Here is a 19,348-nt window from a genome sequence, read left to right on the forward strand (position 1 = left end):
ATTTATTTATTTAATTTAATGTTTTGGTTGTTAGCCTTAGCCTTTAATGGCCATGCTATCCCTCCAGCCCTTATTTTTATTTTTATGTATATGAGCATTATGCCTGCATGTGTGTAAGTACATACATATCGTGCAATGCCTGCAGAGGACAGAAGAGGGCGTTGGATCCCCTGGAACCGGAGTTACAGACCGTTGTTAGATACCATGTGGGTGCTGGGATTCAAACCCAGGTCTTCTGCAAGAACAGCCAGTGCCCTTAACCACCGAGCCATCTCTCCAGTCTTGCTGGACCCAATGCTCTATTTAAGCCAAAATCGCTGTCTTTCTCTCTTCCTGCTGCTGGTGTGGTAAGCTTAGTCGGGCCATTGGCAACATATTCACAAGAGGCCAGCTGTGTCCTGCTTTCTGGAAATGTAGGCCTCAGGGACACAGACATTAGGAGCCTATGTCACCAAGATGAATCCTGTGTCTGGTAGCCTGCACTTTATCAGAATTCAAAGAATTTGAAAATGGAATTTAGCCTGCAGATTTTCACGTGCCATCTGAAGTCCCCAGGCATGTCCCATGAGGAAAATAAACTAAGCCTTTACCCAGGAGATACATTATCACTCCGTGTGGCCTTTCACATAGTTTACTGATGGAAGTCACTAGAAGTTTGGCCTCTGGAGATAACAAGCCAGTTCTGCCCAGCCGTCGTTCCAGCCTCTGAGTCACCCAGAGACACCATGTCCTGCCTGGCTCCTGGCCCCACCCCTCCTCTGTCTGGCAGGGCCACTCCCCAGGGCTCTGAGAGATTTGTAGGAAATGGTGGGAGGTGGGGTAAGGATCAGCCCCAGAACTTGGAGTTGGGGCCAAGTACGGAGCCTCCTATGAGCCAGTCCTGGGATGGGTGAGGGTAAAGAGAAGCTGCTCCTCCCCCAGGAAACAGAGAAAAAGAGTGTCCATCCACATAGGGTGTTACAGAGGCTTGAATGGGAAGCAGGGCACGTCTCTGGGACTCTTTGGTGGTCTGTCCATGGGAGATCTTCATTACCCTCCCTTCGCTTCATCAATTGCTTTGGACCTCTTCGAGGACTAGATTCGTGTGAGTGCGTCTCCATCCACATTGGCCAGGCTGGTGTCCAGAACAGCAATGCATGCTGGGAACACTACTGCCTGGAACACGGCATCCAGCCTGATGGCCAGATGCCAAGTGACGAGACCACGCGGGGAGGAGACGACTCCTTCCACACCTTCTCTGGTGAGACAGGTGCTGGCAAGCATGTGCCCAGGGTAGCGTTTGTAGACCTGGGACCCACAGTCATTGATGAAGTTCGCACTGGTACCTACCACCAGCTCTTCCATCCTGAGCAGCTCATCACAGGCAAGGAAGATGTGCCAGTAACTATGCCCATGGTGCTACACCATTGGCAAGGAGTCATTGACCTTGTCTTGGATGGAATTCGCAAGTTGGCTGACCAGGTCTCAGGCTTCCTGGTTTTCCACAGCTTTGTTAGGGGAACTGGCTCTGGCTTTACCTGCCTGCTGATGGAGCAGCACTCTGTTGGCTGTGGAAAGAAGTCCAAGCTGGAGTTCTCCATCTACCCACGTCCTCATTATTCCACTGCTGTTGTTTGAGCCCATGATTACATCTTCGTCTCTCACCACCCTGGAGCACTCCGATTGTGCCTTCATGGTAGAGAATGAGGTTATCTGTGGCATCTGTCATAGAAACATGCTCAACCTACACTAACCTTAACTGCCTTATTTACTAGGCTGTGCCTCCCATCACACTTCCCTGAGATTCGATGGAGCCCTGAATGCTGATCTGACAGAACTCCAGACCATCCTGGCGCCCCACACCCCACATCCACTTCCCTCTGGCCACATGTGCCCCTGTCATCTCTGCTGAGAAAGCTGCCTGTTGTACCATGGTGATGTGATTCCTTAAGATGGCAATCCTATTGCCACCATCAGTAGCAAGCACAGCATCCGGTTTGTGGATTGGTACCCCAAGTGGCTTCAATGTTGGCATTAATTACTGGCCTGGTACCTGGTGGAGACCTGGTCAGCATACAGCAAGTTGAACAACACGACAGCCATCACTGAGGTCTGGGTCCACCTAGACCACAAGTTTGACCTGATACATGCCATGCATGCCCTTGTGCACTGGTACGTGGGTGAGGGCATGGAGGAAGGGGAGGAAGGGGACTTCTCTGAGGCCCATGAGGAAGGACATGACCACCCTAGAGAAGAATTATGAAGAAGCTGGAGCAGGTGATGCTGAAGGAGATGATGAAGGTGAGTAGGATTAGTGCATGTGCTGCAATCTCATTGTCTCAGGATTCTGTGAGTGTGTGCGTGTGTGCGTGTGTGAGTGAGTGTATAACTGGCTGTCCTAAGATATCAATAAATGTGATGCTTCCATTATAAATGGCAAAAAAAGGGTGGAGAATACTAGCCATGTCCAACACATGGTCAATGGCTGCATGTGACCAAGAATAGCTATGAATACAGCCCAATAAAATCATATCTGACTCCAAAAGTTGTCCACACACACATACACACACACACACACACACACACACACACACACACAGACACACACACACCATTTAGGGCCAGTGAAATGGTTCGGCAGGTAAAGGCCCTTGTTACCAAACCTGACAACCTGAGTTCAGTCTCTGAGCCCTTATATGATGAAAGAAGAGAACTGAGTCCTGAAAGTTCTCCTTTGCCCTCCCTGACCTCCACATGCCCAGCCCCCACCACACACTAAACAAATAAATGTAAAATTAAAATGAAATCTTTAAAAATTGTAAACTTGCTTAAAGCACTGCAAAATGTGTGTGTGTGTGTGTGTGTGTGTGTGTGCGCGCGCGCGTGCGCGTGCGATTTTTTTAAAACCTAATTGTGAGGCTCCTGATCGTGGCCTTCACAGACTACAGACTCATACTACAATGTCCAAAGGTTGGGTGTGCCTGTGAGAGCACGTTACAACATGGGTGAGCTCAGAAAGCACAATGCACAGTGAGAGGCAAGGCAGTGACAATCTAGAAGCTTCCATTCATGTGAAATGTCCAGAACAAGCAAATCCAGAGGCAGAAACAAGATCACAGTTGCCAGGGGCTGGGGGAGGGAGAGCGGAGATTAAGAAAAAGTACATGCTACAGAAATGTGAGGACCCAAGTGCTATCCCAGAACCACAGTAGAGCCCCACAGGGGCACACATCTGCACTCCCAGCACTGGGGAAGTGGAGACCGGAGGATCCCTGGGGTTTGCTGGCCAGCTGGTCTAGCCAAATTGGTGAGCTCCAGTTTCAGTAAGAGAGTCCTTCTCAATATAAGGTGGAGGGCTGGAGAGATGGCCCAGAGGGTACAGGGTAGAGGAGGGACCTGAAGCTCATGCTGGCTTGCACACACATGCACCAGAAATAAATGTCTTTAAAAGAAATAGAGTGGGGGGCTGGAGAGATGGCTCAGCGGTTAAGAACTCTGGCTGTTCTTGCAGAAGACTTGGGTTCCAGCACCCACATGGCAGCTAACAACTGTCTGTAACTCCAGTTCCAGGGGATCTGACCGCTTCTTCTGTCCTCCTTGGGCATTGCATGACATGGGTGCACTTACCTACATGCAGGCAATACATGCATACACATAAAATAAAAATAATAAATAAAATATTTAAAAATAAAGTGGATAACTGGGGCTGAAGCGATGTCTCAGTAGTTAGGAACATGCACTGCTCTTGCAGAGGAACTGAGCTTAATTCCTACCACCCATGTTGGTCTGCATAAAACTGCCTATGACCAGCTGGGTGTGGTAAATTACACCTTTAAGGCAGATCTCTGTGAGTTTGAGGTCAGTCTGGTATACATATTAAGTTCTAGGTCAGCTGGGGTTACAGGGAGACACTGTCTCAAAAACAAAACAAACAAAATCAAATAAACAACCGAAATTGTCTGTTATTCCAGCTCTAAGGGAGCTGACACCTCTGGCTTTCCTTGGGCACCTGCACTCATAAGCATACACACACATATACATAATTAAAAATGATAAAAATAAATTTTAATAAAAGGTCAAGCTCAATTGAGAAAGATACCTGGTGTCATCTTCTGGCCGCCACATGTACACACACACACACACACACACACACACACACACACACACTATGTACACATTAATAATAAACAAAATACTTTTAAAAGCAAACTTATTATTAAGTGCTCGTCTCGGGAAAGAAGGGAAGGCCCACACCGCACCATGAGTGAACCTTAGCAGTGCGATGCTGTGAAGGGAAGCAGACACAGAAGGGAGCGTACCTGTACCTATGTGCAGTGATCATGTGAGACAAATCTGTCCAGACAGAAAGCGATGAGGGGCTGTCAGAATGGGGGCAGGAGACGTGTGGTGCAATTACTCAGTAGGGAGAGGAAAGGCAAGGGAAAAGGAGGGAAGGATAAAGGAAGGAAGGAAGACAGAGAGGGAGGAAGGAAAGTCTGTTTCCAGATTCTTCGATCTACCCTCCCCCATCCTACAGTCACTATCGCCTGCTTCTTTACGAGATTTGTTATACACATACAAATAAATAGTTATGTGTTTTTTTATACAAAGAAGATTTGGCTGTACATGATGTCTCATAGTTAGCTTTTAATATTAACGGATCTTAGCGAGCCTTCCAAGTCTGGGCAGGAAGTGTTTGCTCATTCTTAAACACATTTGTCAACACACGTTTTGTTAACCATTTTGCTATCAATGCACATTGAGGTTCTTTCCAATGTTTTCTTTTACAAAGCTGTAGTGAGTAAACACATGATTTGCACACGTGTATACACATATGAATTTATCTGGGGGTCAATTCCTAGATGCAGAATTGCTACACTATAGAGCTCGTGCTTTTAAGGATTTGATAGACCTTGTCACAATGTTCACTGCCGTCCTGTTTATATCCTTGTTTTCCAGGAGCGAGACTGCCTGCTTCCTGCATTTTGAGGGCCATGTGTGAAATATTGTCAGGGGCCAGATGATACAGAGCCTCATGTGCAAAGATAAGGTGCTTGGACTTGAGTCACAGACCCTGGACACTCACCAGATGGTTTAGGTAATGGGCAAGGATGGGCAGACCTGAGTTTTGAAAGAAAGATTATTTGATGATATTAAATAAATTTTGTTGGATTTTTAAAAATCCTCCAGGAGGTGTGATAACGTGATGAGTCAGAAAGGACCCAATTATCCTGTAATATTGCAGCTGGATTGGAGGATGACAGTTATCACCTGGGCACAGTTGCCATTCTACACAATAGGATCAGATACGGGCACCACTGTGTGTGTGCCAGCCCATAACTCTAACTTTCATGCCATTTTTATGACATACCTCCCACATGCTGATGACTGTTCCTGAAGCACTCAGATCGTGACCGAAAAAACAAAAAATATCAATAGCACAGAATCTATCAAACACTGATGGCTGACAAGTGGACAGGAGATACCGCAAATCTTTCTTTCTCTTAAAGAGATTCAAGTATGAATTGATTTTCAAACAGGCATTGAGCAAACAACTGGGGGAAGTGCAGACACATTCACCCTGAGTCTTTTGTCTCTTAAACAAAAGGCAGTGATGCAAAAGAGAAGATGGATGGTGGTGGGGGTAGGAACAGTAGCATATGAAGGAAAGGAAAGCCAGCTCCGTCCTGTCGCCCCAGCAGTGGTCCAAGGATGTGCCCAACAGGCTTGGTGCTCCTGGGGCTCACAGTGGAGCCGCTGTGGCTAAGCCAGAAGGGAGCAACCCCTGCTCAAAGAGCCAGCTGGCCTTCAGAGGTGCTTGCTATGAGTTCGTGCCTCTGGGACATCCTTCCACAGTGCCCAGGGCTGGTGTGAAGGGCATGGAGGCCATCTGGTCTTCATTCAGGATGAAGACACCCAACAGTTCCTGCAGAAACACATCACCCAGGACAGGGACTGGTGGATTGGACTCGCAGGAACCTCAGCACCGGATGAGACCACAGGAGGTAGGCGCTGTGTATCTATGTTTGGTGAGAAACTTATGATAAAATTTTTCTCTGCCATGCCTCACTCAGAACCCATGGGGCAAATTACTATGTCCTAATTCTAGACAAGGAGAACCTCCTCTATGTTTTTCTAATGATTCAAGTGAAATAATTCATATAGTAACCAGCAGAGGAGATATTCCAGAAGCCTCTATTTGCATACTTCTTATCCTGGGATTTGAACCTAGGGCCTTGTGCATGCTGGGCATGGGCTCTCCCTGACCTCCCTGGGTCCAGACCTGCCTGCACATGGTAATAATGCCAGCCGTGACTTCTTCACTTTGTTACTGAAGTTGTTGGGATCAAGGCCTAGGCCCTGGCAACCCTAACAAACCAAAATCAGCTACCCATCAATAGGCAATCATGAGAAGCCGAAAAAGGCCGTATGAAGAGGGAAGAGGAACAGAGAGGCCCAGTGACCCGCCCCCAACCAGTCCAACGTCAGGGTCCTGGCATGAGGTTTGGGTTTGAATAGAATGTAAAAGGTGCATGTAACTGGGCGGTCTGGTCAAGGTGTGGCCATGCCCACCGTGACTGTCAGCAGTCTGTCCTTCAAGGTGGCCTGACAAGTTACCAGAACTGTGTGAAATCTCTTCTTGGGAGACAACCTCCCCCTCTGGCCTTTTCCTTCTCCCAGCATGAGATTCCTGGGGAAATTTCAACTTCTTGGAGTTTGTTCTCTCAGTAGTCTGATAGCTGAAAGGATGTGGAGCCCACGTCTCTTGAGAATGCCTGCATTCCTGTCTGCATGGTTAGAAGCTCTGTCTTAGCACAGTGCTGCTTCCTGGCCATTACCTTTCCGATTCTTTCCATAATGAGAAAGTTGGTATGACTGTCCTCAGCTTACAAACAAGGAATCAGACTTACAAAATTGTGATCTGTTTTTAAAGTGTAAGCATACCTTTCCCCCACTGCTCTGAGCTTCCCCAGCCACTCCTGTACTAAGATGTCCACACCATAGGCCCACCAGATTGTCTCATTTTAAGTTTCTTCCCAGAAGCTTCTCTCTGCCAGAGCTCCTTCCTGCACCCACCAGCCAGGCGAGCCCTTCTCTGAGCCCCTGCGGGACCCTGTCCACCCCTCCACCAGATCACTTTGGACATGGCTGAAACTGTTCAGGTGTTAGACTCTGTGTCCTTCCAGGAAGGTTCCACACTCAACATGGACAGAGACACACATGTACTCCATCCTTCTCGTTCCCGGACTCTGCCAAGCCACAGATGTACCCAGGGTTTCTTTTTGCTCCTGTAGAAGCTCCTGAGATTTAGAAAGGACTGGCTTGGTCTGAATTGAGTATCCATGGAAACACACCAGTAAGCAAGCAGCTGGGGGCCTCATTTAAGGACACACAGGCAAGGGTCCTTATTTTTTTTATCTGCACGAGTGTGTGTGCGTGTGTGTGTGTGTGTGTGTGTGTGTGTGTGTGTGTGTATGTGTGTGTGTGAAAGAGAGAGAGAGAGAGAGAGAGAGAGAGAGAGAGAGAGAGAGAGAGCGAGAGAGAGAATACCATGTACATGTGGGTACTCATAAAGGCCAGAAGAGTGTGGTGGAGCTGGAGTGACAGGTGTGGTGAGCCACCTGGCACGGGTGTTGGGAACCAAACATAGGTCCTCAGCAAGAGCAGTATGTCCTTTTAACTGCTGAGCCCCTGGACTCAAATTCTCAAGATGCCTCATCAAGCAATGCATGTGAATGGTCTCTTGACTCTTGTTGATATAGTGGCTGTGACGTACTATACACTGAATATATACACGTAATATACACTGTTAGCTTCGTGGGAAGCTAACAGAGTTAGAGTTATTAAGCTCTCCCAAGGGATGCTGTGGCTGTCACACAAGATGGTGTAGATCCACTAGGTGGACAAGTAGCACCTGCCAGACTTAATGTGATTAAGAAGCAAGGGCCAAGCACTGTGGCCAGTTCGGAGATGTGCACCAGCAGAGTTCAGGCATTCATAAATGTCGTGTGTGGATAATATTCAGTCTGGAATGAATTACACAAATGTTCATAACCAGAGCAGCCCACACGTTGGAAGACAGGAAGATGCTTTCACTTCAGACCCCATCATACTGTTTGAAGCTCAGATTCACTTCCATGAATTTATTTTCTTTTTAAAATTAATCATCTTGTTTTCAGAGCCTTTTATTTTTGAAGCAAAGTTGGAGTTTATTTTATTGTATTTTAATTTATTTTGTGGCGTGTGCATGCGTGCGTGTGTACATGTGTGAGCGTGCACGCACGTGGAGGTCAGAGAACAACTTGCAGAATTTGACCCTCCCCTTCCATCAGGTATGTCCTGAGGATCAAATTCAGATCTCCACTTTGGTGGCTGTTTACCTGGGGAGTCATATCACCAGCCCTATTTCAATAATTTTCATTCCATTTATTAATTTGTTTTTAAAATTTTGTTATTTTTAAATTTTATGTGTATAAGTGAATTGCTTGCATGTATGTAAGTGCACATGTGTTGTACAGTGCTCTTGGAGGTCAGAAAAGGGCGTTGGAGTCCCTGGAACTGGGGTTACGGATGGTTGTTAGCTGCCATGTGGGTGCTGGGAATCAAACCCAGGTCCTCTGGAAGAACAGCTAGTGCTCTTAACTGCTGAACCATCTCTCCAGCCCCTTGTTTGTTTTTTAAAATTTGGGTTTTTATTTATTCATTTGTGTGTGTGTGTGTGTGTGTGTGTGTGTGTGTGTGCCTGCCACAGTGCTTGTGTGGATCAGAGGACAACTTGTGAAAGTTGGTTCTCTCTTTCTACCATCTGGATGCTGGGTAATGAACTCAGGCCAGGATTAGCCCCAGTACCTTTACCCACTGAGCCATCTCACTGGCCCAAAGTTGGAGTTTATTAGGAAGAAAGTTTAACATGGTTTAAGCATAGGAGTTAATAGAGAGACACTCAGGAAGAGACCAAGAGTGGGAATGAGCTTCTCAGGGGACAGTCAGCTATTTTTTGAGTCTTAATAGTAAAAGTTCATTCCTAGAAGCTGGAGAGATGGCTCAATGGTTACGAGCACTGACTGCTCTTGCAGAGGACCTGGGCTCTGTTCCCAGTACCCACATGGTGGATAATAACTGTCCAAAACTCCAGTTCCAGGGGATCCGACTCCATCTTCTGGCATGCATGTGATATACTTATATATACACAGGCAAAATACTCATATATGAAAGCTTTTAAACCTTCAAAAAAGAATAAAGAGAGCTGGGAATGGTGGCTCAGACCTGTGAGGTGGAGGCAGGAGAATCAGTTCAAGATGATGCTCAGCTACTCCTAGCAAGATTGAGGCCAGCTTGGGCAACAAGAGACAGTGTCTCAAACAAAGAAACAAGAATAAAGAATACTGTGATGGCCAGGTGTGACAGCACACACCTTTAGTCCCAGCACTCAGGAGGCAGAGGCAGGCAGATCTCTGTGAGTTCAAGACCTACCTAGCAAGCTCCAGGTCAGCTGGGGCTGCAGGGAAACCGTGTCTCAAAAAAGCCAAAAAAACAAAAAACAAACAACCCCCCCCCAAAAAAAGAGTATTGTCATGAACTCCCCAAAAGTCACTCGTCAGATCTTAATACCATACGACATTGTGGCGTTCGCTTTAGATTCATTCATAAAAAATGAGCACAGGGGCTGGAGAGATGGCTCAGCAGATAAGAGCCCTGGCTGCTCTTGCAGAGGACCTGGGTTCGATTCCCAGCACCCACATGGCAGCTAACAACCACTGAAGACTCCAGTTCCAGGGGAATCTGACACCCTCTTCTGATTTCCACAGACATTTCATGACATGGGTGCACTTATATACATGCAGGCAATACACTCGCACACATAAAATAACTAAAATATTTTTTAGAAAAACGAGCACGGTTCACTGGGCTCTTGAGTGGCCTCTGCATCCGGTTCCTGCCAGCAACCCAGTGTCTACTAATTGCAGGAGTGCGTCTCAGTTCTGCCTGCTTTCTGTGCATCCCTAGGCCTTGTATAACTTTTGTTATATAAATGGTGCTGTCAGTGATGTACCATTCAGCAAGTACATGTGCATGGGTGTGTGTACGTGTGCAGGTGCATATGTACATGTGTGCACATGCATGAGGAGGCCAGAGGACACTCTTGGGTGTCATTCCTCAGGAGTCATCCATGTTGTTTCTTTTGAGATAGAGCCTCTCACTGGCCTGGGACTCACAGATTAGACGTCAGGCTGGCTGACCACTGAGCCCCAGGGATCTGCCTGTCTCCACTTCCCCAGTGCTAAAATTATAAATTTGCGCCACACCTACTTTTTTTTTTTAAAGTCAAGGTCTCACTATGCATCTCTGGCTGACCTGGAACTTGCTACGTAGACCAGCCTGGTCTCAAACTCACAGAGACCCACCTGCCTCTGGCTTCTAAGTGCTGAGATTAAAGACATGTGCCACCATACCCCACACATATCCTAGTTTTAGATGAGTTTGGGGGTTCAACTCAGGTCTTCAGGCTTGCGTGGCATATACTTTACTGACTGGGTCATCTCCCCAGCCCCTGAGACAGACATTTATGATTATATCTCTTGTGTGGTGGGGAGAGTTTCTCCAGGGCTTTGTTTTTCTAAATCAGATTAAATTTCTGAGCCCCACTTTCTCCACCAGAGGATTCAATTTCAGGGATTACTGGAGTTTTCTGAGTCCTCCTTGTGAAATCCTAGAACCTTTCTTCATCCAGAACATCGGGGAATCTTGTGCTGCCTGCTGCAGCGACCACTGTCTAGCCAACAGGGACCCAGGAAGGCAGGTAGGTGGTCTTAGCTTTTCAGCTAAGGAGGACATAGTAATATGTGCGAGGCCACGGGCACCTGTGCTTCTCTGCATTTCCCCTCTAAGGCTCTGTCTCTGACTAAAGACCCCATGAAGATCTAGGGAGGAGAGCATGGTGCTCCTGAGTCGTCTTTCTCTAGGTGTTTCTTCTCCCTTGAAAGTGCACCTTGCTGTTCCCTTGCTCATGAATATGACCACTCACTAGACATGGGGACTCTACAGATGTAAGTGGGGTCACTAACCAGCTGCTTTGGGGATGGAGAGTTTCTCCAATGTTATCTAGTTAGCAGGGTCTTTCTCTCGCCGGAAACAGAAGAGAGATGGGGAGGAGGAGACAACCCAGATCCAGATGTGAGCAGATTGCTGCTCCACTGTTTGCTTGGAAAGGCCATGTTTTGGGGTGAGAGAATTCTGTATTGGGGGGGTGCTGGAGAGATGGCTCAGTGGTTAAGAGTCCTGGCTGCTCTTGCAGAAGACCCAGGTTCAAATCTCAGCACCCGCATGGCAGCTAACAACTGTCTGCAACTCTAGTCCTCAGGGAATCTGACACCCTCTTCTGTCCTCCATGGGCACTGCATGACACGGGTGCACTTATACATACGCAAGCATAACACTCATATACATAAAATAAAAATAAAAAAGCAAAAACAAAATTAAAAGCTGTATTGCCAGCAGTTGTCCCTAGAGCCCCTGGGAGAGAAAGCAGCCCCAGTGCAGAGCCCAACTCCGTCCAGCCAACCTGGACCTCTAACCAAATGCACTGAGAGACAACGAACCTGTGTTGTTTGGAGCCACTGATTTTTCAGTAATGTGTTTTAGCAGCAATTGAAAATGATGAATATGTATTCCTCTACATGTGCCAGCATGGACCAGGAAAATCTAGGAAATGCAATTCCCTGTAATGTGGTATAAAGTTGGGTGAGGGGACCTTTGGGGAACAAAGATCCAATGAGATTAGTCAACTTCCCAGAAGAGAGAGGAGGTAGGAGGCTACTAGGAAAAGCAAAGGTAGATGGTTTGGGAGGTGGGAAAGGCATGTGGGAAATCCTGGAAAGAGCAAAAAGAGCTCAGTGGTACAAGGAATTCCAAAGTGCTTGGTGCAGTTCTAGCACAGATAGAGATGGGGATTCACTCAAGGAGCCTGGATTTTATCCATTGGGAAGCACTGGAGGATTCTGAGCAGGGAGGAGAAAAGGTGTTTGGGTTTAGAGCTGTACTCGGACACTGTGAGTCCCGGTGGGGGCTGGAAGACAAGAAGGGGCTGTCAGAAACCCAGGTGAGAGGTGCTGGTGGCACGATGGCAGATTTGAGAACTAAGCGAATTCTAGACACAGAGGGAAGGCTGGTGCTGTTGCTCACAGGTGGGAGTCCAGAATGCTGTGCTGCTTCTGTCTTGGACCACCATGTCCCTAAGTACATGTTGGAGATGATGAGAGAAGAGGGCCACAAGGGGAGACGGGGTGGAAGGCAGTGTCCCAGGCCTGTCCAAACTAAGACCACAAATGCGGAGCATCGAATAAAAGAAATCTATTCTCTCCCAGTTCTGGAGGCCAGAGCCCAAGATCAAGGTGTCAGTAGGGACACACTCCTTCTAAAAGCTATGCAAAGGAGCCTTCCCGGTCTCTTCTAGCTGTTTCCGTGTGGGCGTCTTGCTGGCTAAGCAACTGTGTAGGCATTTAAACATGTCACAGCTTAGAGCAAGCCTCAGGAGCAAGGAGAGCCAAGACGGGCAGGTCTTGCAGCCACGGAACACTTTGGGGCATAGTTCCTGCCTGTCTCTCTCCCAGGCTCCTTTGAAGCACCTGATAGCAGGGACCGGTGCAGAAGGTATTGAGTGACCCTCAGTTCCTGCTTTAGGTCCTCAGTGCCTCTTTCCTTTGTGGGTACCTGGTACCTGTAATGAATACAGAATACCTGATCTGGACCCTTCTGCTGGTTCCTATGTTAGGCTATCTGACTAGAAGTTAAGGGATTGGTGATTCTTAGAATGGGGTCCCTGGACCAATAGCCCCAGTGTCACCTCAGAACTTGTTTGAAAAGCAGAATCCTGGGCCTCACCCAGACCAACTGAATCAGAATCACAGTGGGACTGTTCTGGACTTCCATGTCTTCACAATCTGCCCAGGGTGTCTGGTATATGCTAAAGTTTGACAGCCAGTGTGCCAGGCCCAGATATGCTCACGGGGCAGGAATTCTGAAATTCCTGGTGCTGCCTGTCACTTCTGAGGCTAATAAGCAGAGATAGGAAATGAAATTTAAAACTGCATTTTATTCAGGGAGCCAGCAATCTGAGAAGGCAGCAGGTGAACACCCTAAAATACCGCTTATTGTCTCATCTCCAGCCTGCAGATCCTATTGAAAGAAGGGGGCAGTCAGTCATCCCAGACCTCAGTCTGGCCCTATACTCTCTTGTCAGCCACGGTTCTGAGACTTGTGATGTCTGTGCCTCTCTTGCTCTCCCTTCTCACTCCTCCCTCATCTCCTGATGTCTGCGCTCAGACATATTTTGGAACACTGAGTCGTTAGTGTTGTACTCCTCCATGGCATCTGGGCTGGAGGGGCTAACCATCATCAATGCATACATGTTAAGCTAATAATAATGTGTGTACAGATTCCTTTCGACAATGTGGAGCACAAGCGTGTTGTATAATACAAAATATGAAATTGCCTCTGTCCGTCCCCCTTGTTTCCATCAATCTGACTCTCTTCTTAGTTCTTAGCCCAGGGCCTGTAGATACCAGCAGGCATTTGTTGGGCAGGTGACGGAGTGGCTGAGCAGTAACGCATCACTGCAAAGCTCCGCTGAGTGTGGTCTTTTGTCTCCCACACCCATCTCCATGGGATATGGATGCCTCCCAGGCCAGTGCCAAGGGCTGCAGGCGTGCCAGGTGGCAGCAGATGGAACCTACTTTGGAGACCTGTGACCCCCCCAGGGGCAGCTACCTGTGGGTGCAGTACCAGTGCCTGGAAGGTGAGTCTGGCACAGGACTGGGAGTTTTTCTTCTGCTCACTGTATGCCAGCCCCAAGCCCCCTACCTCCACCCATGTGGGCAGATCTACTGTTGGGGGGGAGACTTCCTTCCCCACAACAGCTTCCTTGGGCCTGACTTCCCGACCTGACCCTCTCTCTTGGGGCCAAGCATTTCCAGCTCCTATTGCAGAAGCCAAATCAGAAATTAAACAACAACAAATTTAACCCCAGGACCCTTCAAGAGGAATTAAATGTTAATGACCTAGCAGGTGCCCAGAAAAAAGCAGGGTTCTTGGTTAGAAGGAGCGAGAAAGTCTCACACTTTAAAAAAATAGATACAAATTTAGGGACTAGACAGACAGCTCAGCAGTTAAGAATGCTTACTGCTCTTGCAGAGGACCACAGTTTGATTCTTAGCACCCAGGTAGGGCAGATCACAACCATCTGTAACTCCAGCTCTGGGGGGGGGGCAGATATGATGCCTTCTTCTGGCCTCTGGGAGTACCTGTGCACACGCACATGCTCATAGGCAGACACACACACATATATAAATAATAAAAATAAAAATAAAGTACTTAAATAGATCTATGGGGGCTGGAGAGACAGCTCAGCAGTTAAGAGCACTGACTGCTTTTGCAGAGGACCTGGATTTGATTCCCAGCACCCACATGGCATTTAACAATTGTTTAAAACTCCAGTTCCAGGGGATCCGATGCCCTCTTCTGACCTCTGTGAGCATTGTATGACATGGGTGCACTTACATGCAATATACTCATACACATAAAATAAAAATAATAAAAAATTTAAAAATACAAATCTAAAGAATCATGAAATAGCTCATGTTGTCACAATTTATAAAAACCTTAAAGAAGGAAAAAATCCTTCCCTTCAATTTGACAGTCCTGTTCCTCCTAAGGATTAGTTTGGTGCATTTTGTGTTTGAGACAGGGTCTCACTGTGTAGCTCTGGCTGACCTGGAACTTGCTTTGTAGATCAGGCTGGCCTTGAATTCACAGAGATCCACTTGCCTCTTCTCCTAAGGAAACACTATTAATTATTGAAAAGAAATTCTTCTCTACTTTTTAAGATATTTGCAGACATGGTGATGAGTGAATATATATGCATTTAAATTTCTTTATTTTATTTTAAAACTGTGTGTGTGTGTGTCTATGAATGGGAGTGTAGGTGCCCCTGGTTGTGAGCTGCCCAATATGGGTGTTAGGAACTGAACCCAGGTTCTCTGCAAGAGCAGTGTGTACTCTTAACTGCTGAGCCATCTCTCCAGCCCTATATATGCATTTTAAAATTTTATTTATTATTTTTATTTTATATGTGTGAGTGTGTTGCCTGCATATAGGTAAGTGCACCTATGGCGTGCAATGCCAGTGGAGGACAGAAGAGGCCATCGGATCCCTTGGAACTGGAGTTACGGACAGTTGTTAGCTGCCATGTGGGTGTTGGGATTTAAACCTGGGTCTTCTGCAAGAACAACCAGTGTTCTTAACCGTTGAGTCATCTCTCCAGCTCTATAACCTGGGATTCTTTTCAGAGAAGAAATCCTTAGTAATTGGAGTGCTACCTGCATCTTAAATACTAGTAGACATTACCAAATTACCTTCCCCCAAAGAGTTGTATTAATTCGTATTCTTACAAACAAGGTTGAATATAGGGATTCACTCTAAGGCTGAGCCACTGTGCCATCCTGTGACAAATGACTCACACAGGCAACTTCTGCTGGGGACATGAGCAATAGGGACCTGAGGGGAAGGGATGAGTCATGGCATACAGAGTTCCTAGGGACGTCTAGCTGAGATGAGGGTGCAGGAGGGGGAGGGTGGCAGCTGAGATGGGCTTTATCAGCAGGATTTGTTCATGGCTGTGTCTGGGAAAATAAAAATGAGTGAGACTCTCAATCTATTGTCTGGGAAGATGGGGCCATGTGGTTTGGCAGTAACTTGTTTGGTGGTTTTGCAAGTGGACAAAGGGTGTCTTGGAGATTGGTCAACCACAGTGTGCTGTAACCTAAGTGTGCGGCTTAGGGCAGAAGAGGGGTGTGATGGGTGTGGTGACCACATGGACCATATTTTCTGCCCCGCCCTGATTTCATCCTGTTCCCTTGAACCACTGTGTTCTAATCACAACCAGCCTCTGATTCATGAAGAAAGGGACTTGAGTTAGAGCCCAAAGGACCCAGCTGTACCCTGAGGACCCTGATGGTGCTCTGCCTAGCTCCAGAAGCATCTTCCCACTCTCATTTTGGTACCCAGGCCCTGGAGGCTGCAGTGTACTGGTTAGCACAGGACTACATGAAGCCCTGTCTGATTCTGTTTGTCTCACCCCACCCTTTCCCACATCAGCTTTGGAAGTTCAAAGCTTGTATTATTTAATATGAAATGGCTCCCAGTGACTCATCGGACACCTTAGCCAAGTAGATGTCCTTAAAGGAGCTTTGCCTTTGGTCATTTTAGCCATTATAAAACAGATTTGGATAATCGGTAGGATCCTGGTTCAATAAAGTAAGGTATATTAACCAGCTATTAAAAAGAATAAGACTTCTCTAGTGATAACCATGAACCTCAATCTCTGACATACACTAGGTAGAAAAAAAAAATGTAAGGTGCACGCACCAGCTATGTAAATAAAGAAACATGAGTACGTGTGTGTGTGTGTGTGTGTGTGCGTGTGTGTGCATGCGTGTGTGTGTAGTCTTTCTGGAAAGGAGCCCAGGTTCTGGTAACAACTCTCTCTAGGCAGCAGAACTCGGGCTGTGGGACTGCAGAGAATGCTTGCTTCCCATTCCACACTTTATGTATCTCCAACTCAGCATTTTGGCTGTGTCTTAACTATGAATGAAAAAGAACTTTTAGAGGCTGGGGATGTCGCTCAGCGGGCAGAGTGTTTGCCTAGCATGCACGAGGCCCTGGGTTTGATCCCCAGCACCACATAAACTGGGTATGGTGGAACATGCCTGTAATCCCAGGACTTGGAGGGTGGAGGCAGGAGGATCAGGAGTTCAAGGTTATCCTCAGATACATATCGAGTATGAGGCCAGTCTGGGATCTACAGACTCTGTCTCAAAAAAAAAAAAACTTTTAAAAATAAAAATGAAGTTTAAGTGTACCGTGGTGATACAGGCCTTTACTCCCACTCAGGAGGTAGAGGCATGTGGATCTCTATGAGTTTGAGGCCAGCCTGGTTTACACAGAGAGTTCTGAACCCGTCATAGCTACACAGCAAGACCTTATCTCAAAAACAACAACAAACACCTTTAAATGCCTAGGTAGGCAGATGAAGGAGAGTATTAGGTAGAAATGTGCAACTTTGCTTTGTGAATTCATAAGACATCTTGTGTTTGGCTCTGTAGGCCTGCGGCTAGTGGTGTCTCATGGGAACTTCGTCTCTGAAAATGTTACCATCTCGCTGACATGGCTCCTCTCTCCCTACATTGGAAACCTGTCCTGCATGCTCAGCATGGGAGATGGCCACACTTTTGACCCCTACTACCCTCCCAGGTAAGAGTGGCCTCTGATCGATCCTTCAGGCAGGCTGTATCAGTCAGGTTTTGCTGCATAACAAGCCATCCCCAAATCTAATGACTGGAACATTTCTCATTTGTCTAAGGAGGGCTGGGTGGATTTCCTGCCTAGGCCAAACATGTTGCTGGTGGCTGGCCAAAGAAGGCCTCACTCCCTCAACATGTCCTGTGGTCAACTTGATATCAGTTGGGGTCCTGTACTATCACCACACAGGCTGGACTAGGCTTGTTCCCATGTGAGGGAGAAGTTTCTAGAAGTGAGAGTGAAATGTTATGAGTGGTGTTGAGCTTTCTGTCAAGGAAGAAGAGCATCTCTGCTCCCTGCAGGATGCCAGGCACAGCTTGCTCTGTTCCAGTGGTGTGCTCTGTGCATCCTCACCCGGCCTCTGACAGCCTTAGCGTCGTTGTCACCCAGGCCTGGTTTGCATCACCACCTTCTGTCTGTGCGCCTTGGGCCAGGCTGCTACACCTCCCTGAGCCTCACTTGCCAAGCAAGCATGGGGACCTGAGTTTGATGCCCAGAACCCATGTAAAAAGAAAAGCTAGGCATGGCAGCATGCCTGTGTCATCTCAGCACTGGGGAAACGGAGACAGGAAGATCCGTGGGGTTCTTTGCTCAGCCAGCCTAGTGTACTTGGTGAGCTCCCGGCCAATGAGGGACCCTGTCTCAAAAACAAGGTGGAGGGGCTGGAGAGATGGCTCAGTAGTTAAGAGCATTCGCTGCTCTTGCAGAGGACCCAGGTTCAGTTCCCAGCACCCATATGGCCGCTAACAACCATCCTTAACTCTAGTTCTAGGGGATCCGACGCCCTCTTCTGGCCTCCATGGGCATTGTATGGCATGCGTGCAACTTACATACATGCAGTCAAAACACTCATACATGGGGCTAGAGAGATGGCTCAGTGGTTAAGAACACTGGCTGTTCTTGCAGAAGACCTGGGTTCAAATCCCAGTACCCACATGGCAGCTAACAACTGTCCATAACTCCAGTGCCAGGGGATCTGACAGCCCCTTCTGTCCTCTGTGGGCATTGCATGACACGGGTGCACTTACCTCCATGCAGGCAATACACACATACACATTAAAAAAAAACCCACTCATACACATAAGATAAAAATCCCCAACCTTAGCTGAGGAATTATTGTCAGCTAATAATTACTGGGGGAGGGAGAGTTGATTTTCTCTAAGGATGTGACACTAGATAGGTTAACCAGGCTCTGGATGGATGCACACCAAAGGACATTTGGGGACACAAATTTGGCTTGATAGGCCTTGGCATACATGACAGAGTACATGAACTCCAGCAGGGGTGGGGGACTATAAGAGGGGTACAGATAAGGGAGGGGAATTAAATATGATCAAAATATATTGTTTGAAATTCGCAAAAGTTCAGTAAGAATGTAATGTGCGTCTCTCCATTACATCTTTAGGGTCTATTCATATATAGAGAATTGTAGTTTCTTTCCTTTACTGCTCTAGAACATTCTGCTTTGAGATTACACATCAGCTTACTTGTCCACTCTAAGGTCGACAGAAATTTAGATATTTGGATGGCTTCTAATTTGGGGCTGTTACAAATTGTGCTGCTAGACTGGGGATGCAGCTCAGTAGAAGAGCCGTGGCCTGGCATGTATAAAGCCCTGAGTTCAAGTCCCAGTATCATCAGAACCAGCCAAATAAACAAACAAAATACAAACTGTGCTGCCACAGACACTCTATCACGTCTTTGTGTGTGTGTGTGTGTGTGTGTGTGTGTGTGCGTGTGCATGTGTGTGTGCGCATGTGTGTGCGTGTGTGTAGTTTTTCTTATTTATTTTGGCTTTTTCCTTTTCATGTGTGTATGGTGCACATGCATGTGGAAGTCTGAGTTTGATGCTAGTAATCATCCTCCATCACTCTTCCACCTTATTCATTGAGGCAGGGTCTCTCAATCAAATGCAGAGTGCGCTGATCTGGCTAGTCTTGCCAGGCAGTTTAATCTGGGAATCCCGTCTCCACCTTTTCAGGCTGGAGTTGCAGGTGGTCTCCCACACCCCCCT

At 47.2% G+C, this 19,348-nt stretch overlaps 1 protein-coding gene and 1 pseudogene across 1 annotated transcript in view; both read left to right on the forward strand.

The window, feature by feature from the left end:
• Positions 1-885: 885 nt before the first annotated feature.
• LOC103750011 lies at positions 886-2,288 on the forward strand (annotated as a pseudogene).
• A 3,403-nt stretch (positions 2,289-5,691) lies between these two features.
• Positions 5,692-19,348, forward strand: part of LOC103750012 (polycystic kidney disease protein 1-like 2) — a 49,885-nt gene continuing 36,228 nt past the window's right edge. The window contains 6 exon segments of the mRNA XM_029556018.1: positions 5,692-5,722; positions 5,725-5,823; positions 5,826-5,984; positions 13,663-13,720; positions 13,722-13,774; positions 17,139-17,286. Of these exon segments, the coding sequence (XP_029411878.1) occupies positions 5,692-5,722; positions 5,725-5,823; positions 5,826-5,984; positions 13,663-13,720; positions 13,722-13,774; positions 17,139-17,286 (548 nt within the window).

This window comes from Nannospalax galili, unplaced genomic scaffold (genome assembly GCF_000622305.1).
Source record: "Nannospalax galili isolate Female #2095 unplaced genomic scaffold, S.galili_v1.0 scaffold2387, whole genome shotgun sequence".
NCBI classification, from domain to species: Eukaryota; Metazoa; Chordata; class Mammalia; order Rodentia; family Spalacidae; genus Nannospalax; species Nannospalax galili.